The 25,174-nt window shown below is 40.5% G+C and overlaps 6 protein-coding genes and 1 pseudogene across 6 annotated transcripts; 4 read left to right on the forward strand and 3 right to left on the reverse strand.

Moving 5' to 3' along the window:
- Positions 1-2,263: 2,263 nt before the first annotated feature.
- Positions 2,264-3,177, reverse strand: LOC139944560 (C-type lectin domain family 4 member M-like). Its single transcript, XM_071941608.1, has one exon. It carries the CDS (start codon positions 3,043-3,045, stop codon positions 2,308-2,310), a length of 738 nt encoding a protein of 245 aa, XP_071797709.1. The 5' UTR covers positions 3,046-3,177; the 3' UTR covers positions 2,264-2,307.
- Positions 3,178-3,920: 743 nt separating this feature from the next.
- LOC139944149 (uncharacterized) lies at positions 3,921-8,254 on the reverse strand. Its single transcript, XM_071941118.1, has 2 exons — positions 8,144-8,254; positions 3,921-4,724 (listed from the first exon to the last, which is right to left on the reverse strand). Exons 1-2 carry the CDS (start codon positions 8,252-8,254, stop codon positions 3,921-3,923), a joined length of 915 nt encoding a protein of 304 aa, XP_071797219.1.
- A 2,234-nt stretch (positions 8,255-10,488) lies between these two features.
- Positions 10,489-11,226, reverse strand: LOC139944646 (C-type lectin domain family 4 member M-like). Its single transcript, XM_071941706.1, has one exon. It carries the CDS (start codon positions 11,224-11,226, stop codon positions 10,489-10,491), a length of 738 nt encoding a protein of 245 aa, XP_071797807.1.
- A 2,412-nt stretch (positions 11,227-13,638) lies between these two features.
- Positions 13,639-14,930, forward strand: LOC139944150 (uncharacterized; annotated as a pseudogene).
- A 731-nt stretch (positions 14,931-15,661) lies between these two features.
- LOC139944643 (C-type lectin domain family 4 member M-like) lies at positions 15,662-16,393 on the forward strand. The gene has a single exon (XM_071941704.1). The coding sequence runs from the start codon at positions 15,662-15,664 to the stop codon at positions 16,391-16,393; it is 732 nt and encodes a 243-aa protein (XP_071797805.1).
- Positions 16,394-19,285: 2,892 nt separating this feature from the next.
- On the forward strand, positions 19,286-20,059 carry LOC139944152 (uncharacterized). Its single transcript, XM_071941119.1, has one exon. It carries the CDS (start codon positions 19,286-19,288, stop codon positions 20,057-20,059), a length of 774 nt encoding a protein of 257 aa, XP_071797220.1.
- A 3,644-nt stretch (positions 20,060-23,703) lies between these two features.
- On the forward strand, positions 23,704-24,435 carry LOC139944642 (C-type lectin domain family 6 member A-like). Its single transcript, XM_071941703.1, has one exon. It carries the CDS (start codon positions 23,704-23,706, stop codon positions 24,433-24,435), a length of 732 nt encoding a protein of 243 aa, XP_071797804.1.
- Positions 24,436-25,174: the final 739 nt, after the last annotated feature.

The following is a 25,174-nucleotide window of genomic DNA, read 5'->3' on the forward strand; positions in this document are numbered from 1 at the left end:
TTATTTCAAGTTTGAAGCAAGATTCTGGACCTTCGGTTAGACAGAATAGAAAGGTGATTCGACTGGGGACACCAAAAATACAGCCAAACACAGAGCATAATGCTAAGGAAGGGAACGGGGCCAAATTCGGCAGTTTGGCCACGTGAGGGCGCGTGTGAACTAAATTTACATGATGCGAAACCAATCAGACGAAGTAGCTTTTCAATCTTTGTAACTAATACTATATATGATTATTTATTCAGCCATTGACACAAGAAAAGAACATACAGGCAGGTCATGTTAATGTAAAACTTAAAGCATTATTGTGATCCGATGTTAGCCGTTGCAAACCCCCTCATTCGGTGAATGCAGTCAATTTTACAAAGACTGTGAGTAGACAGTTTCTGCTTACGGAACAACTCAGCAGAGCTTCTATTTCTTAAACAATGATTGCCGTAAGCAAAACAATGAAGACATGCTAGCTTGCAAACGGGTCTTATAAGTAGATGAGTGAGTGACGTAAACCCACTGTGAGCGCGCGCTGTCACTATTCTTATGTTTTTCTGCTTAATAAGCTCAACATTTTACTTAGGCCGTGTCCGAATTGGTGGCTACGGCTGCGGCTACGACCGTTGCCATGGGTGTTGCTAAGGGCGCCCTATACTTCAATGCATGACGACGCGGCGATCCAGCCGTAGCCGTAGCCGTAGCCGTAGCCGTAGCCGTCAATTCGGATTAGGCCTACTGATCAACCGCGTTATGAAAATGGAACCCTTTATTATGAATAATGTTTTATGTGCTATAGCAGCTCCATAAAATATGTCTCAATTCTTATAGTTTCAAACGAATAGAGATAGAGTCCTATATATATAGGGCTCACTACAGGGTCAGCTGTATACAGTACTACAATACATGCAATAGGCTACAAACTACAGCTGCAGTGGTTTAGACTCAAGTTTGATTTCGTTAAAATGTTAGGTCTAAGCTATAATAATTATGGGCAATTCCATGATCAGTCGCATTACACTTTTCTGTGTCATTTCTTGATCTTGGTGCTATAGTAGGTCTGTGTGATATATTATTTCCACTAAGTTTATCGACTGATTTGAACTTGACACCCAAGGCTTTGAAGTGATGATATTAAAAAAAGTTGTGGGGTTTGCTCTGGATGTTATTAAGATGTAAAAAGCGGGCCAGTCGCATTACACAAAAAGGAAATTGAAAAATTTCACTCGTCAGCTTTTAGGTATACATGCCAAGACCATGGTCAGTCGCTACGCTCAGCATTACAGTTTTCCAGTCCATTTAGCCACGCCTACACGGAGCCCAAGCTGAGTTCTTATTTGGCAAAATGTGGTTCATTCCTTTTGAACAACTAAAAAATAAATTGGTTTCATATGTCAGCTATAACTTCTAAGTAGAAAGAAAGTTTTGACAAAAACTTTGATTTGTTGGTGTCATGTCCATGTTTGCTTGGAATTTCCCTAATCTATTCATGAACGTTCGTGATAACCTTCCTATAATGAGAGTGCAGAATTGATCAATAATACATAATGTTTAAATATATTTACAAAGGCAAGCCATACTACTACCATAAATACAATAACTAAGCATATATCGCCCGTGTTCGAATATTGGAACCCGTTCAAGTGCGCAATTATGTTTCCTTTAAGTGTTAAAAACACTGGACACTCTTGGTAATTGTCAAAGACTAGCCGTCACAGTTGGTGTATCTCAACATATGCATAAAATAACAAACCTGTGATCATTTGAGCTCAATCCGTCATCCAAGTTGCGAGATAATAATGAAAGAAAAAAACACCCTTGTCAAATGCTTGATTTCGAGACCTCAAATTCTAAACATGAGGTCTCGAAATCAAAATTCGTGGAAAATTACTTCTTTCTGGAAAACCACTTTACTTCAGAGGGAGCCGTTTCTCACAATGTTGTATACTACCAACCTCTCCCCATTACAATACCAAGGGTTTATGCTAAAAAATATTTTGAGTAATTACCAATAGTGTCCACTGTCCTTTAAACTAAGGTACGCTGTGTACCAAAGTGATAAAAGCAAACTTTCGGCAGTACGCCCAAGACTCACACGGTCTATTACATGACTCTTTCAATAAACAAAGAAAAACGAGGAAAAAAATCTATATAAAACGTACAAAGTCTCTCTATGTTTTTCTACGAGGTATTATCCTTCCAAAATGCAAATTCAGACATCACGATGACTAGTCTACTCGATTGTCCCAGAGTGTTTACTGCAAGGTTTGTTTGTCGGTATGATTAAGGATGGGATACGGACCAAGGTGCATGACGAAATGCTCACAGTTCAAAGTAGACACAACCCTCAATATCCTTGGAGTCAGTGCGATCGTCCTCAAGAAAGGTGACGTCATTGAGTTGACATTTCTTCTCTTTCTCGCTGCTCTGCCAAACATTAAAGGAGCGGCAACGAGTATCTGATGTACACGCCCAGCCACACGCAATCACAACCTCTACGGCCAGGTTGTCGATGACGTGATTGAGGGGGCAGTATTGAGAGACACGCCCATCGGGACCTAGCAGGGTGTGGTAGATTGGCACGATAGGGACCGGCATCTCACACGCAGCTAACTTGTGGTCTGTACTCTGGCAACTTAAGCTGTCAGACCAAACCCCACCGCTGTATACAGTCATTCGGGCACAGTTCAACCCGACGTCGTTGTGTGGATTCAGTGGAAACCTCCAGTTAGTAAACTTTGCAGGCTGACCTCCACACAGCCAAACTCCTTCTTGAGCAGCATCTGTGCAGCCGATCCACATACCAACGCCCTCTTTCACTGCCCACTCGAAGATGAAGTTACTTTCTTCTCTTGAATCAGGCACTATGAGGTTGCTCCCTGGTCGCTTGCATGCCGCCTCGGCTTGTATCCAGTTCATATTCTCAGTCAGTGAGATGTAGCAAGACTGACGCCATTTTACCCAGCCAGTTGGACAAGAGGAGAGGACGGTAACAATGCTTTGCATTGTCATCAACATCAAGAGATGAAACAGAACGGTATTCATGCTTTGAAGAAACATTATCAAATCAACTTTTGTTGACAAATTTTGTTGCGTTATGACACGTAGCTTTACAAGGCAAGTCGTTACACTAAAAAATTCTGATCAGAACTCACTCAGTTTTGCTTGCGTTCAGTGATATGATTTTACTTCAGCGTGTTCGTGTGAGGAATCAGCTCAAAAATAATAGTCTTTACGAAGAAGTCTGCTTTGAAAGGTTCGTGTTTTAAATTTGGCCTTGCTTCTATGGACAAACGGTACTGCCTATACTATGCAGCTTAGTGTCTATTATTCTGAAGCTCAAAATGATCTTTAAAGATGATCGCTTTTAGGGCCTATAGTTTTTTTCAGGCAGGGGTACTTCCCACGCAGAGAAATCTATTGGTAGTTGTCAAAGACTAGCCTTCACAGTCGGTGTATCTCAACATATGCATAAAATAACAAACCTGTGAAAATTTGAGCTCAATCGGTCATCAAAGTTGCGAGATAATAATGAAACAAGAGAACACTCTTGTCACACACGAAGTTGTGTGCGTTTAGATGGTTGATTTCGAGACCTCAAGTTCTAAACTTGAGGTCTCGAAATCAAATTCGTAGAAAATTACCTCTTTCTCCAAAACTATGGCACTTCAAGTCAATAGGAGCTGTTTCTCACAATGTTTTATACCACTAACCTCTCCCCATTACTTGTCACCAAGAACGGTTTTATGCTAATAATTATTTTGAGTAATTACCAATAGTGTCTACTGTCTTTAAGTGATCAGGTTGCCTTCAGATACTAATAGTAATAATAAAGGCTCATAGCGCAATAGTCTTTCTCTTTGTTCGTTTCTGTCTTTGTCAGTGATGGGACGTCATTGTGAAGAAAAACACAAGTTGGCGATATTTATAAATGTTCAAAGTTCAAAGTAGACACAATCCTCAACATCCATGGAGTCGGTGTGATCATCTTCAAGAAAGTTGACGTCATTGAGCTGACATTTCTTCTCTTTCTCGCTGCTCTGCCAAACATTAAAGGAGCGGCAACGAGGATCTGATGTACACGCCCGTCCACAAGCAATCACACCCTCTACGGCCAGGTTGTCGATGACGTGATTGAGGGGGCAGTATTCTGAGACACGCCCATCGGGACCTAGCAGGGTGTGGTAGATTGGCACGATAGGGTCTGGCATCTCACACGCAGCTGATTTATGGTCTGTACTCTGGCAACTTATTTTATCAGACCAAACTCCAGCTAATTGAACTGTCATTCGGGCACAGTTCAATTTCATATCGATTCTTGGGCTGTCGTCTCTCCAGTTGATAAACCTTGCAGGCTGACCACCACACAGCCAAACTCCTTCTTGAGCAGCATCTGTGCAGCCAATCCACAGTCCTTCATTTCCTTTCACTGCCCACGTGAAGATGAAGTCGTTTTCTTCTTTTGAATCAGGCACTATGAGGTTGCTCCCTAGTCGCTTGCATGTCTCCTCGGCTTGCATCCAGTTCATCATCTCAGGCAGTAAGAAGTAGCAAGACTGACGCCATTTTACCCAGCCAGTTGGACAAGAGGAGAGAACGATAACAATGCTTTGCATTGTCATCAATATCAAGAGATGAAACAGAATGGTATTCATGCTTTGAAGAAACAATGTTATCACACGGAAAGCCACAGTAACTCTGGATTTATGAAACATAAACTGACACACCGAGTCTTTCACCTTTGTTATATCAAACATGCAAGCAACAATGAGTTATATACACCACTACATGTAAATTTATACTCCGTCGTCACCTTCATCGAGTTCGATCGCTTCTGAGCAGCCTCTAAACTAATTAATGTATTGATCCAAAGTGTTAAAGGGACTTTAATTTGATAGGTTCCTGTAGAGTATAGACCTTGATTTCACTCCACTCCAACTCATTGTATAACCAAACTGAGGCTTAAAGGCAGTGGACACTACTGGTAGTTACTCAAAATAATTGTCATCATAAAATCTTTATTGATTACGAGTAATGGGGAGAAGTTGATGGTATAAAACATTGGGCCGGATAAATAAAAACTAGCAATTACTTATCAAGTTAAAGGTTCAGCATTAGCAAGAAGACTGAAAAGTAAAAGATCAGGCATGAACATTTTGCTCGCTGGATTACCTTTCACTTATAGACATATAAATAAAAACGACATTTTACTAACATACTGTAGCAATTACTTGTATTTTTACAAGCTACTGCATGAGGAGCTTGAGATTTTACTTGAACAACAGTGTTGCATATATGGCTCGGTATCGGGTCAGTATTAAAGTGTTATTTTTCCCTTGGTCTAATGATCCAACGATAAATGTTACTTATAAATTTGTTGTGTACTTTAATTGCTCTAAAAGAACCAATCTTTGGAGCGCTGGCGTGGAGAGGCTGGCTGTTTCCTCATCATAGCCACTGCCGCCATCAAAAAATTGACTAAGTGGAAACTGCCCCGCCTGCATTTCAGTTAATCGCTATTGATCAGCGAGTCCATGCCTCTATTGTTATACTCCTGAATACCCCGCTATTTGGCTTTTCTCTGACCATTTACTAATCCGTTCAAGTAAATGGTGTTTTTCTAGTAAAAGGTTATTTATAGAGATTTTAGCAAATTCTCATGCCTGATCTTAAACTTGTCGACATTTTGTTAATGCTGGCCTTTACACGGCCCAGTATCTTGTGAAACTATCAGGTAATAGTAAAATGTCGGTTTTATTTACATCTCAATAAGAAGAGTCCCTCAAGCATTGATATTACCTACTAGTTCGACCAATTACTAGCAATATTAAGGCTTACTTTTATTTATAAGGATTTAAGTAAAAGACTAGTAAAAGCAAATGCTAGTTTTTATTTATCTGGCCCATTGAGAGAAACAGCTCCCTCTGAAGTGACGTAGTTTTCGAGAACAAAGTAATTTTTCACGAATTTGATTTCGAGACCTCAGGTTTAGAATTTGAGGTCTCGAAATCAAGCATTAGAAAGCACACAACTTCGTGTGACAAGGGTGTTTTTTCTTTCATTAATATCTCGCAAACTCGACGACCGATTGAGCTCAAATTTTCAGTGGTTTGTTATTTTATGCATATGTTGAGATACACCAAGTAAGAAGACTGGTCTTTGACAATTACCAATAGTGTCCAGTATGTGATAGGTTCCTGTGGAGTATAGACCTTGATTTCACTCCACTCCAACTCATTGTAACCAAACTGGGGCTGAACGAAATTATAGTCTGGTGCCAAGTTTGCGCAATGAATGTTAGTATTCATTACTGCTATGGAAACAGGGAAGATGACCAATATGGTGGCAGCGTGATCAAGGTCTCTAGCCCGTGCTGCCAAAGCGCATTAAGCTAAAATCATTCACAAGAATCATCTCTGCCCTTACAGATACCCATTTTACCCCTTTACTTGGCGAAGAGAAGCAATCACAGTAAAGTGTCTTTCTCTAGAAGACAAGTGTCACGACCGGGACTCGAACCCACGACTCAGCCACCAGAACTTCAGTCCAATGCTCTACCAACATTTCAAAAAAGTGTGTTTAAATAACATTTGATAAATGGAAACTAAAAGAGAAACTCTGTGAATTTTAGTTAAAAAAGATAAAACCTTCTGAGTGAAGATAGTAAATAAGACGGGAGTTGAACCTATACTTTTTGAGATACAGTTCCAGTGTTCTCAGTTCCATTGTGCCAAGTTTGCGCAATGAATGTTAGTATTCATTACTGCTATGGAAACAGGGAAGATGGCCAATATGGTGGCAGCGTGATCAAGGTCTCTAGCCCGTGCTGCCAAAGCGCATTAAGCTAAAATCATTCACAAGAATCATCTCTGCCCTTACAGATACCCATTTTACCCCTTTACTTGGCGAAGAGAAGCAATCACAGTAAAGTGTCTTTCTCTAGAAGACAAGTGTCACGACCGGGACTCGAACCCACGACTCAGCCACCAGAACTTCAGTCCAATGCTCTACCAACATTTCAAAAAAGTGTGTTTAAATAACATTTGATAAATGGAAACTAAAAGAGAAACTCTGTGAATTTTAGTTAAAAAAGAGAAAACCTTCTGAGTGAAGATAGTAAATAAGACGGGAGTTGAACCTATACTTTTTGAGATACAGTTCCAGTGTTCTCCACAAACTGCGCTGCCTGGATCCACATTACGGTATCTCCATGTAATTACACGATGCAAACATTCTGGTTGTTCCTGTTCAAAACTATAGAGGGCTGTAGTCTGGCACCTCATATGCATGGTTAACAATCACGTTTCATGTTGACTCTTGAATCAGGAAACACGACTCCACCATTATAATACCACAGTGGGTGCGTTTGATTAGCTTCCCTGTGTCATACCCCGCTCTGCACACTCTGGTGAGCCCCCGACAAGAGCTAATCGAACGATCACTCGCCCTCTTGTGGTGACGTCATGCATCTCAGGCAAGCCCTTAGCGACCCGTTCTATAAGCAGGGCACTTTGGGCTGACCCTAGTGAGCCCCTGGAATGACGTCAAAGCTATTCGAACGTACCGGGAGCAGACCCCGGGGATGCTAATCGAACGCACCCTGTATCACCCTCTATACAGCGGAGGTCTCAAGATGGTGAGGGACATGAACGAAAAGTAGTGGTAAGACAACTACTCATAGTTCAACGTACACACAACCCTCAGTGTCCTTGGAGTGGGTGTGAACAAGATGGCGACTGACGGTTTCTTTCTTGAAGACGTCCTCTGTCATGTATCTTGGAAATATCAGTCTAAATTTACTAACAGGCTGCTGGTTTCTTTGTTTTTTTTTATACATAAAGCCTATGTTTTTACTGCCGCAGACAAAGATACAATATAGTCAAAGATACAAAGATAGTCTTTCTCTCGGTTCATGTATGTCTTTGTCGGTGATGAGACGTCATTGAGAAGAGAAACACAAGTTGGCGATATTTATAAAATGTTCAAAGTTCAAAGTTCAAAATAGACACAACCCAGAGTATCCTTGGAGTCGGTGTAATCGTCCTCAAGAAAGGTGACGTTGTTGAGTTGACATTTCGTCTCTTTCTCGCTGCTCTGCCAAACATTAAAGGAGCGGCAACGAGGATCAGATGTACACGGGGTACGCCCAGCCACAAACAATTACGCCCTCTACGGCCAGGTTGTCGATGACGTGATTGAGGGGGCAGTATTGAGAGATGCGCCCATCAGGACCTAGCAGGGTGTGGTATGGCGTGGTCGGGGCTGGCATCTCACATATTTACACATTATTTATTTATTTTTCCCAGCAAGTGCACAAGAGAAGGGGACGACTGTTCATCTATGTGTTTGGTTTATACATCTGTTCTAGATGAATGGCAGCAGTTGTGGGGTTGAATCCCACCCAAGTAATGTGTCTGTTGTTTATAGAATGGGAAAAACACTGGGTATACATTGCTTAACACACATCGGTGTATTGGGAAATATTCTTTATCCCCATGCAAATTTAACATGTAATATATTTCTATTAATGACTCCATCTCTCCTTGGTGGACAAAAATGAGTTTTTCTTTCGGTATTTCACAAATGAGCTTAAGTTGAACAAAGGCTCTGATGTTTAAATGCTTGATTCGGATATTTTTAGATGATGTGTTGTAAATTGATTGGGTTGTTTAGAATGGTGTTGAGTAAGAAAGTGAACAGGGCACAGTTCAAAGTATTTTGACTGTGTAAGGGCGAATGTGAACCAACGTGATGCACAACAAGTAAGACGAACTAATTTTTCACTCTGTTATTATTATGATTATTTATTCCGCCGTTGAATAAAGAAAACTATACATAGGCAGTTCAAGGAAATCGTTGCCTTGGACCGGTCGATTTGGTCTTTAAAAAGTGTTGTAACCGTTTGTTATAAAATGCATGTTACTAGAAAGATATTTTAAAAGTTGAATATAATGATCCTCACAAGTACCACTCGAAATTGCGTGGTTGTTCTTTTACCTCGTCGACAAACACGGTCGGCCATTTTTTGTAGTCAAAGTGTTGACTCCCATAAATGGCCGACCGTGTTAGTTCGCAAAGTTAAAGGAAAACCACGCAATTCCGAGGCAAATGTGTGTGGATCATTGTATTCTACTTTTAAAACATCTTTCTAACCGTATGCATTTTATAACAAACTGTTCCGGAAAAAGAAAAACAAAATTCACATATTTACAAATAACTTACAGGGTTTACAGAAGGTAATGGTGAAAGACTTCTCTTGAAATATTATTCAATGAAATGCTTTACTTTTTGAGAAAACATTAAAACAATTATCAATTCTCGATATCGAGAATTACGGATTTTATTTAAACACATGTCATGACACAGCGAAACGTGCGGAAACCAGAGTGGGTTTTCCCGTTATTTTCCCCCAACTGCGATGACCGATTGAGCCTAAATTTTCACAGGTTTCTTATTTTGTATATAAAATAAGTTGTGATACACGAAGTGTTGGCCTTTGGAAAATACTGTTTACCGAACATTTGAAATTCATTAAAATTTTAAGGATAAGGTTATATTTTCATGAAATTCCATGCAGAATTATTTAAATGCATAAATTTTTGAATTTATTTACAAAAGCAAACACAAATTTCATAATCGCGCAAAACTGTTCAAGTCTCGCAAGTATTCGAACATTTTGGACCAGACAAAGAGCGCGAGTTTGTTGCCTCAAGTTTTTAAACCAATGTACGTTAAAAAAAAATTTCCATTACTCACGAGAATTGACTTTTACACCACTTGACTTGATCAATAAACAAAGTGGGTCTATGAAATCTAGTACATAAAAGACCTTCATATACAAAGTCTCTCAATATATACACTTCAAAAACCGGGTGTTAAATTAACACCATTGGTGTTGTCAAATTTTTTTATAACCAACAAAAGAATCAAATTGTACACCATTGGACGTTAAAATAACACTAATTTCTTTATCAATATAAACCACAAGGGAAACTGACTGGGTAAATTTTGAAATGATTTTGGGGGTTGAACAAAGAATTGACTAGATTGGGATTCGAACCAACGACCTCCGGATTAACGTGCCGGCGCTCTACCAACTGAGCTATCTAGCCCTATATTGGCGGTGTCCCTATTTTGTCAATATCTTTGTTCGGGGGTGCCAGTCAGAAGCCATATCAACCGTTAACTGCCGTGTAGCCAGGGATCACACCCACATTACGATACAACCTGGGAAGCGGCAGCCAGGGGATCACCTTAAGGGGATGCGACTTTTTGTTTCACTAATTTCTTAAAAAAACAATAATTACACTAGTGTTATTATGAAGTTAATGTTGATTATGTTCTGTATCTATATAATTATAACAACAATCATGGTATCTTTAAGGCATAATATTCTTCCATAAATCAAAATTCTGACATCACGATGAATACTCTTCTAGATTGTCCCCGTTGTTTGCATGGTTTGTCTGTCGGTGAATGGGACCACAGTGCATGACGAAATGCTCAAAGTTCAAAGTAGACACAACCCTTAATATCCATGGAGTCGGTGTGATCTTCCTCAAGAAAGGTGACTTCATTGAGTTGACATTTCTTCTCTTTCTCGCTGCTCTGCCAAATATTAAAGGAGCGGCAACGAGGATCTGATGTACACGCCATGCCACAAGCAATTACGCCTTCTACGGTCAGGTTGTCGATGACGTGACTGAGGGGGCAGTATTGAGAGACACGTCCGTTAGGACCTAGCAGGGTGTGGTAGATTGGCAAGATAGGGACCGGCATCTCACATGCAGCAAATTTACGGGCGCCATTCTTGCAATGTTCGCTATCAGACCAAAGCCCACCGCCATATACAGTCACTCGGGCACAGTTCAACCGTGTGTCGTTGTGTGGATTGTTTGGATACCACCAGTTGGTGAATCTTGCAGGCTGACCTCCACACAGCCAAACTTCTTCTTGAGCAGCATCTGTGCAGCCGATCCACATACCGTCATTCCCTTTCACTGCCCATTCGAAGATGAAGTCGTTTTCTTCTCTTGAATCAGGCACTATGAGGTTGCTCCCTAGTCGCTTGCATGCCGCCTCGGCTTGCATCCAGTTCATCTTCTCAGGGAGTAAGATGTAGCAAGACTGACGCCATTTTACCCAGCCAGTTGGACAAGAGGAGAGGACGATAACAATACTTTGCATTGTCATCAATATCAAGAGATGAAACAGAATGGTATTCATGCTTTGAAGAAACATTTTTATATAACGTCTCAGTAACATTAGTTTGATGTAATGTAAACTGACACAACTAGCCGTGCGAGCAAAAGTGAATACATCACGAGAATACAGCACAGGTAGAGTTATTCTCTGTCGTCACCTTCACCATGGTAACTCAACGTTTGACGCTTCTGCATTAGCGGCCAAATGAATGGTTTTTATTGTTAAAAAATTGTTCAAGTGACTAAAATTTAATTTAAAAACAGTCGAACGTTTACGAAACAAAGGTAAACGCAAAACCAGTGACCGGATATAATCAGACTGATGAGTTAAACGAATAATAATTTTAAGTCAAATTTCATAACCTTGATGCGAAATGTCAAACGTTGCATGATGGGAGAACCACGTAATCAAATTGCGTTGCAGAGCGCATAAGGAAAACAAAACCGAGCGTTTACTATGTATATATTTTTGTAGACATTGAACACAAAGTAAAGGCCCAGTCACACCGTGGCGTATTGCCTGAACGTAAGCCAAGTTTGGGGGTAAGTTTGGGATACGTCGTTTACGTTAAAGGCACCTGGAAATAGGATTTTTTTCTTTTAAACATAAAAGTATATGTTTATTAACAATAAAACAATTTTTTGAGTAATTGTTTGTCACGATTTATATGTTAAAAAAATTAATCAAGTGCTCGGGGGGGGTTGACTCCGCCTACCCCTTTTGTGACGTAGGAAAAGGAAGACTTTGCCTCGATCAAACATAGACCCCCCCTCGATGCGTAGATAGACACACGTGCAAAAGTACATGTAATTCTAAGACGTGAGTTTGTACGCTGCGAAAAAGGTTTTTTTTCTGGCATTTTTCCGGCAATGCCGACCAGGTGTATTGCTGCTGGATGCAGCAACACAACTAAAGATGGGGTCAGTCTTCATCTGTTTCCTGCAGATCCCAAGTATAGGCGGTTGTGGGCTGCGAAAGTCAGATTAACTAGAGCAAACTGGTCCGGTCCGACGTCTTTTTCAGCGCTGCAGCGAACACTTAGAGCCGGCTAGCTTCGAATCCGGGATACACAACTCATTGACATGACGAGAAGAGCCATTCTTAAACACGACGCCGTCCCAACAATTTTTCTAGCTAGTGGGGTGTCGAAGAAGGTATCTGAAAGACGTGACGAACTCAGAGGAGCATTTGCTAAACGTGGAAAAATCCGGGTAAGTTTGAGCATGGAGGAATAAATTTATTCCTCCATGGTTTGAGGGTATGTTTTTAGCTTTTGCCAAGTGACACGATTTTTTGTTGGTACCGCATGCGATTCACCGTGCGTGCAGGTCCTATGTGACCGTCCGCCCATTATACAGCAGCCATAGTGCGTGCGTGCAGTCTGCTCCGTGGCCGTATTTCTATAATAATACGTAGGCAGACCCACATCTTACAACCCATTTGGTCACTAAAAAGTCGCATAGTTAAATAAAAATAGCAGCAATAGCTTTTGTAAAAACCACTAGGCGTTCAACATGTTCAAGTTTCAATGTACGTATGTGTGTAAAATCGTGTCTAAATTTGTTTTGATGTGCCATGTTCCCAAACGTAATGTACGGGGGCCCGACTACAAATTTTCTCTCCAAATATCGCGCCTTGAAATACGTCACGAACAGCGCCCTCTCGGGTCGGGGCCTACTCGTAAATTTGTAAATACAATAAAAACTAAGATTTTTAAACCTTAGTTAACTTTTTATTCACATTCCTCTCATAAAAACACATATTTTAGTGACAAAAGCTTTATTTAAAAAAAATACCACTTCCAGGTGACTTTAAGAGCACGCTGTGATACGCGATTTTTTGAGCATGTTCAAAATTTCTCGGCGTACTTAACGTGTGCTTCATACGTTCTGCATAAGTTCCCTATAAGTGCATGGTACGTTAGACATACGTTAACATACGCTGGCATACGTTAGAGGAACGTTACTCGTAGGTTGATATACGTTGATGTACGTCAGCCCCTGGTTGCTTGCTTCTTCTTGGGTGGCATGATGACTGCCTGATGACATCGGCGGGAATGATGTGCTTGAGATATACCGGTATTTATACGTTCTACAGCGGCATAGGTCACGTGTTCGTTGTACGCCGAGGATACGCTGAGGATACGTTGAGGAAACATTGAGGATACGTTGAACTTGGTAGACATATGCTATGAATGCGTTAGACATATGTTACTCATATGCTTGCATACGCTGTGATACGCTGCCAACTTCGTGTTATTAGTTAGTGACACGCTATCAATGCGTTAGTCATAGCGCTATGTATACGTTCAATACGCTATGGATACGTCACTTCCAACACCGATGTCGACTTTTTCGATGCAATTCGTTGGGAAGTTGGACGTTCTTGGACTTTGAAAATTTTCGAACTATTTTGTGCATCCGTTGGCATACGTTCAGGCGATACGCCATGGTGTGCCAGGGCCTTAAAGTAGGTACACTAACGCAAACCGACTAGTTACTTTGTCTAACGTTCTACAAGATGGGAAGACCATGGCCCAATGTCATGGTTCTGCTTACCGTAAGCAGATAATCAGCGCTTACGGAAGCAGGGAACTTACGCTAAGCGTATTTCACGGGTTTATATCGGAGAATTGTTATTTGTGTGCGAGTGTATTCTTCGCTTACACAGCAAGCGCACAAGTTCGGCGCGATGACGTAAGCGGAAAATGGTGATCGTCAGCGCGGAGTTCGGCGGTAAGCAGATCCATGATACCTAATATTACGTTCCGTGAAACAATGTAATTGTACTTCAAAATTACCAAATTTCTTGTGACTTTTTAATCCCAAAAAGACGCTTATACCATGGAGCTATAGCTCCATGCTAATACAGAAGGATCGAACTCGGGGAAGGTGATGACGGAGAATAAACTACCTGTTGTTAGCCTAACGGTTATTTCTCGATTGTTTAATTCATGTACCTTATCAGTAGACTCAACGTGGCAGTGATATTTTACATAAAACAAGAGTAAGTGGCGTGTGATAGTAATGTTTCTTAAAAGCATGAATACCATTCTGTTTCATCTCTTGATATTGATGACAATTCAAAGCATTGTTATCGGCCTGTCCTCTTGTCCAACTGGCTGGGTAAAATGGCGTCAGTCTTGCTACATCTTACTGCCTGAGAAGATGAACTGGGTGCAAGCCGAGGCGGCATGCAAGCGACCAGGGAGCAACCTCATAGTGCCTGACTCAAGAGAAGAAAACCACTTCATCTACGAGTGGACAGTGGAAGGGAATGACGGATGTGGATCGGCTGCACAGATGCTGCTCAAGAAAGAGTTTGGCTGTGTGGAGGTCAGCCTGCAAGATTCATCATCTGGAAAGACGACAGCCCAAGAAACGATGAACTTGATCTGTGCTAGAATGACTGTTCATTTTACTGGAGTTTGGTCTGACAATGTAAGTTGCCAAAGTACAGACCACAAGTTAGCTGCGTGTGAGCTGCCGGTCCCTATCGTGCCCATCTACCACACCCTGCTAGGTCCCGATGGGCGTGTCTCTCAATACTGCCCCCTCAATCACGTCATCGACAACCTTGCCATAGAGGGTGTGATTGCTTGTGGCTGGGCCTGTACATCAGATCCTCGTTGCCGCTCCTTTAATATTTGGCAGAGCAGCGAGAAAGAGAAGAAATGTCAACTCAATGACGTCACCTTTCTTGAGGAAGATCAGACCGACTCCAAGGATATTGAGGGTTGAGTCTACTTTGAACTTTGAACTTTGAACATTTTATAAATAGCGCCAACTTTTGTTTCTCTTTTCAATGACGTCTCATGACTGACAAAGACATGAACCGAGAGAACGGCTATCGACGGTTTGGTATCTTTGTCTGTGACAATATATATTATGTATATAATAACAACAACACTCAGACTCTTAATAGTGAATCTAGGCTGAATGAAACCCCCATCCTTGTGTGCGGATGTTGGCAAGAGAAAGGATATCCGAAGGAGTATACCACCAGTCGCCATTTTGTCCGCACCTCGATCTATCTGCGTGGGAGGTACTCCTGCCTGGTGAAATAACTATAAGCGGTCGCCTTTGAAGTTCACTTTGAATTTCAGAACAATGGCCATCGAGTTGCATAGTATACTGTACAGTTTGCATGCCATAGACTTAGCAAAGCCAAATTTAAAACACGAACCTTTCAAAGCAGACTTCTCTTCGTTCCTCAATAAATATAGTACCGATGAAAAAAGGACACAAGTTAAATTGCCAAAACGGCTCTGCGTTTTAATCGATCTTTTACATCAACGACTTCGTCAAGACTATTTTGAGCTGATTCCTCACAGGAACACTCTGCAGTAAAATCATATCACTAAACGCAAGCAAAACTTAGTTATTTTGATCAGAAATTTTAGTGTAACGACTTGCCTTGTAAGCTACGTGTCATAACGCAACAAAATTTGTCAACAAAGGTCGATTTAAAAATGTTTCTTCAAAGCATGAATACCATTCTGTTTCATCTCTTGATATTGATGACAATGCAAAGCATTGTTATCGTCCTCTCCTCTTGTCCAACTGGCTGGGTAAAATGGCGTCAGTCTTGCTACGTCTTACTCCCCGAGAAGATGAACTGGATGCAAGCCGATGCGGCATGCAAGCGACCAGGGAGCAACCTCATATTGCCTGATTCAAAAGAAGAAAACGACTTCATCTTCAAATGGGCAGTGAAAGGGAATGACGGTATGTGGATCGGCTGCACCGATGCTGTTCAAGAAGGAGTTTGGCTGTGTGGAGGTCAGCCTGCAAGATTCACCAACTGGTGGTATCCATACGATCCACACAATGACACACGGTTGAACTGTGCCCGAATGACTGTATACAGCGGTGGGGTTTGGTCTGATAGCGTAAGTTGCCAGAGTACAGAACACAAAGTAGCTGCGTGTGAGATGCCGGTCCCTATCGTGCCAATCTACCACACCCTGCTAGGTCCCGATGGGCGTGTCTCAGAATACTGCCCCCTCAATCACGTTATCGACAACCTGGCCGTAGAGGGTGTGATTGCTTGTGGCAGGGCGTGTACATCAGATCCTCATTGCCGCTCCTTTAATGTTTGGCAGAGCAGCGAGAAAGAGAAGAAATGTCAACTCAACAACGTCACCTTTCTTGAGGAAGATCACAGCGACTTCATTGAGGGTTGTGTCTACTTTGAACTGTGAGCATTTCCCATTCCATGTCCCTTTCCCATCCTTAATCACACTGACAAACAAACCATGCAGTAGACAACAAGGAAAATCTAGTAAAAGTATTAGAGTATTCATCGTGATGTCAGAATTTGCATTTTGGAAGGATATATGCCTCATAGATATTGAGGAACTTAGTACAATTTATGTAGATTTCTTCATTTTTTTTTTTTTTTATTGTACAATTCCATGTAATATATCATGCATGTCCCGCGCGTAGTGAAAGTTTTGTTGACCACTTGGTCCCACGTACATTGCTTGAAGGAATAACCAATGTTCGAAAACGCGCGAGATTTGCTTAGTTATTGAGATAATCGTAATTATGGCTTGCTTTTGTAAATAATATATTTAAACATTATGTACCTGAATAATTCTGCACTATTTATGGAAATTCATGAAAAGATAACCCTACTTTTTAAATTTGATTGAATTTCGAATATATAATTATTACTTTAAAGACACCGGACACTTTTGGTAATTGTCAAGGACCAGCCTTCTCACTTTAGTGTATCTCAACAAATGCACAAAATAACAAACCTCTGAAAATTTGGGCTCAATTGGTCGTCGAAGTTGCGAGATAATAATGGAAGAAAAAACATCCTTGCCACACGAAGTTGTGTGCTTTCAGATGAATGATTTTTGGACCTCAAAATCTAGTTCTGAGGCCTCGAAATCAAATTCAAATATTTTAGTGGAAAATTACTTCTTTCTCGAAAACTACGTTACTTCAGAGGGAGACGTTTCTCACAATATTTTATACTATCAACAGCTCTCCATTGCTCGTTACCTCGTAAGTTTTTATGGGAACAATTATTTTGAGTAATTACCAATAGTGTCTTCTGCCTTTAACCCTTCAATTTATAAAGCAATTTTGTGAGCTTGGCAGAAAAACTTGTATATCGCATCCACAGTGGATTCACATTGTTACGTCACTCTTCTGCTTGCAAGCTGGCAAGCTAGCATGTTTCTAGTATGCTGTACGGTAACCATTGATTATGGAACAGAAACTTTGCTGAGAGTTGCTCCGTAAGCAGACATTGTCTACATACAGGCCTTTATGAAACTAACCGTAGTTTCGACCAAATGAGGGCGTTTTCATTCGTTAATTTCATTGCATCACATTTACAGTTTTATCTTAATTTAAATGCCTGTATAGTTTTCTTAGATCAGTGGCTGAATAAATAATCATAATAATAACAAAGATGGAAAACTGGTTCGTCTTGCTTGATTTGCATCACGTTGGTTCACATTCGCCCTTACGCAGTCTTAATACTTCGAATTGTGCCCTCTTCCTCTCTTTCTCGACACCATTTTAAACTACTCAATCGATTTAAAAAACGTCATCTCAAAATATCGCAATCAAGCATTTAAACTTATTTCTCAAAGCCTTTGTTCATTTACGAAATACCACAAGAATAAATAAACATAGACTGCATGCTATTTGCAATATAAAAAGATTTGACAACTTTCTTCCAGTGACAGTATTAATAAAAACAATTCTCTAAAATGTACAATAAACGCAAAGTTCCACTTTAACTAACATATTAATACAAGGTATAACTTACAGGGATACTGGCGAATCCTGGCTTTTCCAGAAGTTCTGCTTAATACTACTGATGCAGGCTTACATCTATCATTCGCTGCATACAAACGATTTTCTCAAGCAACACTCCAACTACAACTTGTCGAACTCTCATTAGTTTTAACTGCCAAAGGCTGGCTAAGCTCTCTCGCCTATGCCAACAAACTATTGAGGCTTGCTATACACCCTCTCCTCAGGAAACTCAAATGCTGAATGACAAATGGTACACAACACATCCTCCCAAACCAGAACAAGAATCTTAGGAATTTCTAATTGTGTTCCCATTAACGTTTCTACCTGCCCGCTCAAGCCTAGTCATGAACATTCACTATAAAAATGCGAATAACCAGTGAATTACATTTACGCTTCTATGCATATTAAGATGGCTCACCGAGTTTGAGGAAGTGCGCGGGTCGGCCACTACAGATGAAAAACTTGTCTCTCTCTAGACAAAAAACTTAACGTATACCACTATGGCCATTCACAATTTATATAACGTTACTCATCTGTAACAATGATGCTGGAGTAAATTCGCTACAATTAATTTCACTCTGTGACATAAATATACCCCGTGTTGGGCTGTATTTTTATGTCCGCAGTCGGTTTAGCTTTCTATTTTGTCTAACCGAAGGTCCGGAATCTTGAGATAACCTTAAACTTCATCCCCTTGGGGAACCATGATGTCACCGAGCGGAATGGCATCGAGGGTTAACCAATGAAGCCTCTTTTCTGCCATTCATGGAGAGATGGAATCATTGGAAATATGATAGATATTAAATTGCATCAGGGATAAAGAATATTTCCCCACACATCGAAGTGTGTCAACACTGTAGAGGGCCTACAAGGTACTTTCCCGAGTCCTACAAACGCACAGGCAAAATACGCGGGCGGGGATCCAAACCCACAACAAGTGTCACTTAAGAGCAGATGTTTTAATCAACCAAGTGAACAATCGTCCTCTTCTCTTGTTCACCTTGCTGGGGAAAAACAAATAGATAATTGCAATCTCGGTAAAAAGTGACAAAATTATTCATATCATCATTTCTGACAATCTTTGCGCCTCATTGGTCTGATTATTCACGTCACTTGTTTTGTTTGTTCGTTGGCATCGCAACCATTCGGCTAGTGTTTGTTCAATTTGACTCAATTCACTTGTAAACAATAGCAACACATCGGACACTAATTGAAGCAATTGACTTCGATAAAAGTGTCGACGGAGAATAAAACTACCTGCAGTAGCCTCTTGTGGTACTCATTGCTCACATGGTTAATCCACGTACCTTTACATGACAAAACGAGAGTCACTGTGGCGTGAGATAACGATATTTCTTCAAAGCATGGATACCATTCTGTTTCATCTCTTGATATTGATGACAATGCAAAGCATTGTTATCGTCCTCTCCTCTTGTCCAACTGGCTGGGTAAAATGGCGTCAGTCTTGCTACGTCTTACTCCCCGAGAAGATGAACTGGATGCAAGCCGATGCGGCATGCAAGCGACCAGGGAGCAACCTCATAGTGCCTGATTCAAAAGAAGAAAACGACTTCATCTTCGAATGGGCAGTGAAAGGGAATGACGGTATGTGGATCGGCTGCACCGATGCTGCTCAAGAAGGAGTTTGGCTGTGTGGAGGCCAGCCTGCAAGATTCACCAACTTGTGGTATCCAAACAATCCACAAAACGACATACGGTTGAACTGTGCCCGAGTAACTGTATACGACGGTGGGCGTTGGTCTGATAGCGAACATTGCAAGATTGGCGCCCGTAAATTAGTTGCATGTGAGATGCCGGTCCCTATCGTGCCAATCTACCACACCCTGCTAGGTCCCGATGGGCGTGTCTCTCAATACTGCCCCCTCAGTCACGTCATCGACAACCTGGCCTCAGAGGGTGTGATTGCTTGTGGCTGGGCGTGTACATCAGATCCTCGTTGCCGCTCCTTCAGTGTTTGGCAGAGCAGCAAAAAAGAGAAGAAATGTCAACTCAATGACGTCACCTTTCTTGGGGACGATCACACCGACTCCAAGGATATCGAGGGTTGTGTCTACTTTGAATTTTGAACATTTATAAAATACGCCAACTTTTGTTTTCTCTTCCTTCTCATTGACGTCTCATCACTGACAAAGACATGAACCGAGAGAACGGCTATCGACGGTTTGGTATCTTTGTCTGCGGCAGTAAAACACATTATGTATATAAACAAAGAAACATAGAAACCATCACTCTCTCAGTAAATTTAGGCCGATATTTCCAAGAGACATGACAGAGGACGTCTTCAAGAAAGAAACCATCAGTCGCCAACTTGTTCGCACCCACTCCATAGATATTGAGGGTTGTGTCTGCCTTAAACCATGAGTAGTTTGATACCACTACTTTTCGTTGATGTCTCTCACCATCTTGATTCAAAGTTTACTACACCAGGAAAGACCTCCGCTGTAGAGAGTGATACTGTGCTATAACAAGGGTGATAGTCGTGTTTCCTGATACAAGAGTGGACATGAATAGTGAACGCTGTTATACATGTTAGGGGCCAGACTACAACCTGGTAGCCTGGTTTAGTAACATATTGTGATCGGGGAAAGAAACATGTTTTCACCATGTAATTACACTGAGATAGCACAAGGCAGATCCATGCATGTTAGATTTGACAATTGATTGAACTAAATAGATGCATGCGCACGGTTTATTTGTTTAAAAATAACTCATAATTTAATTGCACGTTTTTACAATAATATATTCAAATGGTTTGATAAGGCATTCACATGGTTTGGTAGTCTATAGTAGTGAATTACCAAAAGCGTCACCCTTTCTACATATTGAAGCATTTAATTCACCTCAGTATTGATTGCCTGCATGCAATGCCATCATTGACTTGGTTAGTCTGTTTGTATAGGATAGTAAAACATAATACTATGTGGACAGATTCAAGCGGCAATCTAAATTATGCGTGCAATAGATTATGATTTTGTTGAATGAAGAACTTCCTCACAAACAACATCTTCAAATGAATTATAAATTCGTTTGAAAGAAGTAATAAACCATGCTATCAGGTTATTAATTCGTTTGAATCGATTACTTAATCTTTCAAACGGTTAATGCACTCAGATGTGTTATTAATTGTTCGAACGGAACAGCAAAACACGATAACGATTATTCATAAATACCTCAGACAGTTTCGCTATTCCTATTGGTGGAGAGCGCGTCACGTGGGTGTGTATAAACCTTTGTTTATGTCCAGTAAAAAGTTGAAACATGGGCGTGACACGCGAGCTTGCACCTGTTCTTATAAGACAGTTTCTTCATATCTATTGGTCAAGAGTAACGGCTGAAACAGTTGTGCCACATCACGCGATACGCGCGACGCGCACAGCATTCCCTTATAAGGAGTTGTTCACCCGAGGGCGGCGGAGGGCTTTACCATTTCATAGCTGGAGGGGTGTTGTGATGAATGAAATCATTGAACAATTATAATTTTTGCATTTATTTTACTTTTTGACCAAAAAGTGTTGATGTTTTTGACCGAAAGGGTATTTATGAATGGCTATCAAAGTGTGTTGAATCGGTTTTCAACTAGTGGTTTAAACCCGCCGAGGCCTGATTCTTTATAGTTTACCTCGACCTCGTCTCGGTAAAAATATCAGGAACCAGGCCTTGTTGGGATTAAACCACTAGTTGAAAACCTCTTCACCACACGTGCGAACAAGCTATTACTTTGTTGATTACTATTCTGTGCGAATTGGTTATCATTTTGAAAAGATTGTGATTGTTTATTTATGATTTTTAACCATCAAACTTGTTGGGAATGATTTGTAAAACTTTTCAACTGGATTATTTTTCTTTCAAACACTCAGATCATACGGTGCAAAGGGGTTAGTAAAGCGTGCAAATGGATAGTAGATGATGATTGCTTATGATTAATTTTTACCATCCAACTTGTTGAAACTGTTCAACTGGGCACCTTTCTTTCAAACAGATTACCGTGCAAAGGGATAAACAAAGCGTGTGAATGGATAATATATTATTATAGCTTATTTTGTATTTTAATTCATCAACATTTTAGAATGGTTTGTTAAACCTTCTCAGCTGGATTTCTTTTCGTTCGAATAGATAGTTATACCGTGGAAATGAATATAAGCAAAGCGTGCAAACAGATAGGGCCTATCACTTCGTATATGAGTGCCACAGATTATACTTTACCTTGCAAACTTCCTGTATATTTCTTTAAACAGATTTGATACTGGATCATGTAAGCATGTTATTAAATCAGGCTAAACATACGATCAATTATGACTAAACCTAAATCGAGTACACGAATTACTGAAAGAATATCACGCGAAATTGTCTTCACTTTGCAACCATACTTTCTATAATAGAAGTCGCCAAGACCGCATTGACTCTATATACAACCAGCATGAAACGTGCTCGCAGTTTCTTGTTCTGGTCTTTTCACATTTTGTAGAATGTTTTACAAAGAAAACACTAAATAATGTATATTCGGTGTGCAGTATCACTTTGTTACAACACATACTTTACTGTGTAGATTTTGTTATTTAAAGGGACACGTTGCCTCGGTTGGGCGTGTTGGTCTATACAAAGCGTTTGAAAACCATTTGTTATAAAATGCGCCATTTTTGTGGAGTCAAATTTTTGACTCCACAAAATGGCCAACCGTGTAAGTTTCCAAAATACAAGGAAAACCACGTTAAAACTGTTAAAACATCTTTCCAACCATATGCATTTCATAACAAACGGTTTCAAACACTTTTCATAGACCAACTCGTCCGATCCAAGGCAACGTTTCCCAAGATCCTTTTCAGAAAAACGTTGATCATACCGATTTCTAATCTGCGGCATGAGTTGAATAAAAAAAAAAAATCAATATAAACAAAATCTACACAAAAACACATGGTGTTTCACATTTTTCTATTTGTCTCAAAAATTATATACAGAGTGAACACCGCAAATTCTTCTCTTGTGTTCCCAACGCCATGTTATTACGTGGATCTACCATATCCATGCAACGCTTGCGCATTTAGCATCAAGGTTATGAAATTATACTGAAAACTATTGAACCAAGATGACGTAAAAGTTGAATAAATTATTCTCTATGTTATTTCTTGGAGGCACTTCTCATCAGTTTGATTTTTATCCGGTCACTAGTTTTGCGTTTCCTGTTGACTTAGCAACCGTTTGGCTGCTGTTGATTAAATTTGAGAGACTTGAACAAGTTTTAACAAAACCCAGTAATACAGAGTGAACACCGCAAATTCTTCTCTTGTGTTCCCAACGCCATGTTATTACGTGGATCTACCATATCCATGCAACGCTTGCGCATTTAGCATCAAGGTTATGAAATTATACTGAAAACTATTGAACCAAGATGACGTAAAAGTTGAATAAATTATTCTCTATGTTATTTCTTGGAGGCACTTCTCATCAGTTTGATTATTATCCGGTCACTAGTTTTGCGTTTCCTGTTGACTTAGCAACCGTTTGGCTGCTGTTGATTAAATTTGAGAGACTTGAACAAGTTTTAACAAAACCCAGTAATTTAGACGTTTACTGCAGAAGCGTCGAACTTGGTGAAGGTGACGACGGAAAATTAAACTACCTGTATCCTCGCTTTGTACTCGCTGTTGCTTGCACGTCTAGTTGGGTCATTTTATACTACTTCAAATTAGAGTTACTGTGGCATGTGATAACAATGTTTCTTCAAAGCATGAATACCATTCTGTTTCATCTCTTGATGTTGATGACAATGCAAAGCATTGTTATTGTCCTCTCCTCCTGTCCAAATGGTTGGGTAAAATGGCGTCAGTCTTGCTACATCTTACTGCCTGAGAAGATGAACTGGATGCAAGCCGAGGCGGCATGCAATCGCCCAGGGAGCAACCTCATAGTGCCTGATTCAAAAGAAGAAAACCACTTCATCTTCGAATGGGCAGTGAAAAGGAATGACGGTATGTGGATCGGCTGCACCGATGCTGCTCAAAAAGGAGTTTGGCTGTGTGGAGGTCAGCCTGCAAGATTCACCAACTGGCGGTATCCAAGAAATCCACCCAACGACACACGGTTGAACTGTGCCCGAGTGACTGTATACGGCGGTGGGCTTTGGTATCATAACGAACATTGCAAGAATGGCGCCCGTAAATTAGTTGCATGTGAGATGCCGGTCCGTATCGTGCCAATTTACCACACCCTGCTAGGTCCCGATGGGCGTGTCTCTCAATACTGCCCCCTCAATCACGTCATCGACAACCTGGCCGTAGAGGGTGTGATTGCTTGCGGCTGGGCGTGTACATCAGATCCTCGTTGCCGCTCCTTTAATGTTTGGCAGAGCAGCGAGAAAGAGAAGAAATGTCAACTCAACAACGTCACCTTTCTTGAGGAAGATCACACCGACTTCATTGAGGGCTGTGTCTACTTTGAACTTTGAGCATTTCGCATTGCACCGTGGTCCCTTTCCCATCCTTAATCACACTGACAAACAAACCATGCAGTGAACAACAAGGAAAATCTAGCAAAAGTAGTAGAGTATTCATCGTGATGTCAGAATTTGCATTTTGGAAGGATATATGCCTCATAGATATTGAGGAACTTAGTACAATTTATGTAGATTTCTTCACTTTTCTTTGTTTATTGTACAATTCCATGTAATATAATCATGCATGTCCCGCGCGTAGTGAAAGTTTTGTTGACCACTTGGTCCCACGTACATTGCTTGAAGGAATAACCAATGTTCGAAAACGCGCGAGGTTTGCTTAGTTATTGAGATAATCGTAATTATGGCTTGCTTTTGTAAATAATATATTTAAACATTATGTACCTGAATAATTCTGCACTATTTAAAAGATAACCCTACTTTTTAAATTTGATTGAATTTCGAATATATAATTATTACTTTAAAGACACCGGACACTTTTGGTAATTGTCAAGGACCAGTCTTCTCACTTTAGTGTATCTCCATATATGCACAAAATAACAAACCTCTGAAAATTTGGGTTTAATTGGTCGTCGAAGTTGCGGGATAATAATGGAAGAAAAAACATCCTCGCCACACGAAGTTGTGTGCTTTCAAATGAATGATTTTTGGACCTCAAAATCTAGTTCTGAGGCCTCGAAATCAAATTCAAATATTTTAGTGGAAAATTACTTCTTTCTCGAAAACTACGTTA

The sequence above is a fragment of the Asterias amurensis genome, chromosome 11 (assembly GCF_032118995.1).
Source record: "Asterias amurensis chromosome 11, ASM3211899v1".
Taxonomy (NCBI): domain Eukaryota; kingdom Metazoa; phylum Echinodermata; class Asteroidea; order Forcipulatida; family Asteriidae; genus Asterias; species Asterias amurensis.

Bases quoted from the DNA above. Each gene is read 5' to 3' on its own strand.
- LOC139944643 (XM_071941704.1), top strand. From the start codon at position 15,662: ATGTTTCTTCAAAGCATGAATACCATTCTGTTTCATCTCTTGATATTG.
- LOC139944646 (XM_071941706.1), bottom strand. From the start codon at position 11,226: ATGTTTCTTCAAAGCATGAATACCATTCTGTTTCATCTCTTGATATTG.
- LOC139944149 (XM_071941118.1), bottom strand. From the start codon at position 8,254: ATGCCAGCCCCGACCACGCCATACCACACCCTGCTAGGTCCTGATGGG. The intron at 4,725-8,143 runs GTTTGTGGCTGG...GATATAACAAAG, and splicing joins TGGCCGTAGAGGGCGTAATT to GTGAAAGACTCGGTGTGTCA.
- LOC139944642 (XM_071941703.1), top strand. From the start codon at position 23,704: ATGTTTCTTCAAAGCATGAATACCATTCTGTTTCATCTCTTGATGTTG.
- LOC139944152 (XM_071941119.1), top strand. From the start codon at position 19,286: ATGACAAAACGAGAGTCACTGTGGCGTGAGATAACGATATTTCTTCAA.
- LOC139944560 (XM_071941608.1), bottom strand. From the start codon at position 3,045: ATGTTTCTTCAAAGCATGAATACCGTTCTGTTTCATCTCTTGATGTTG.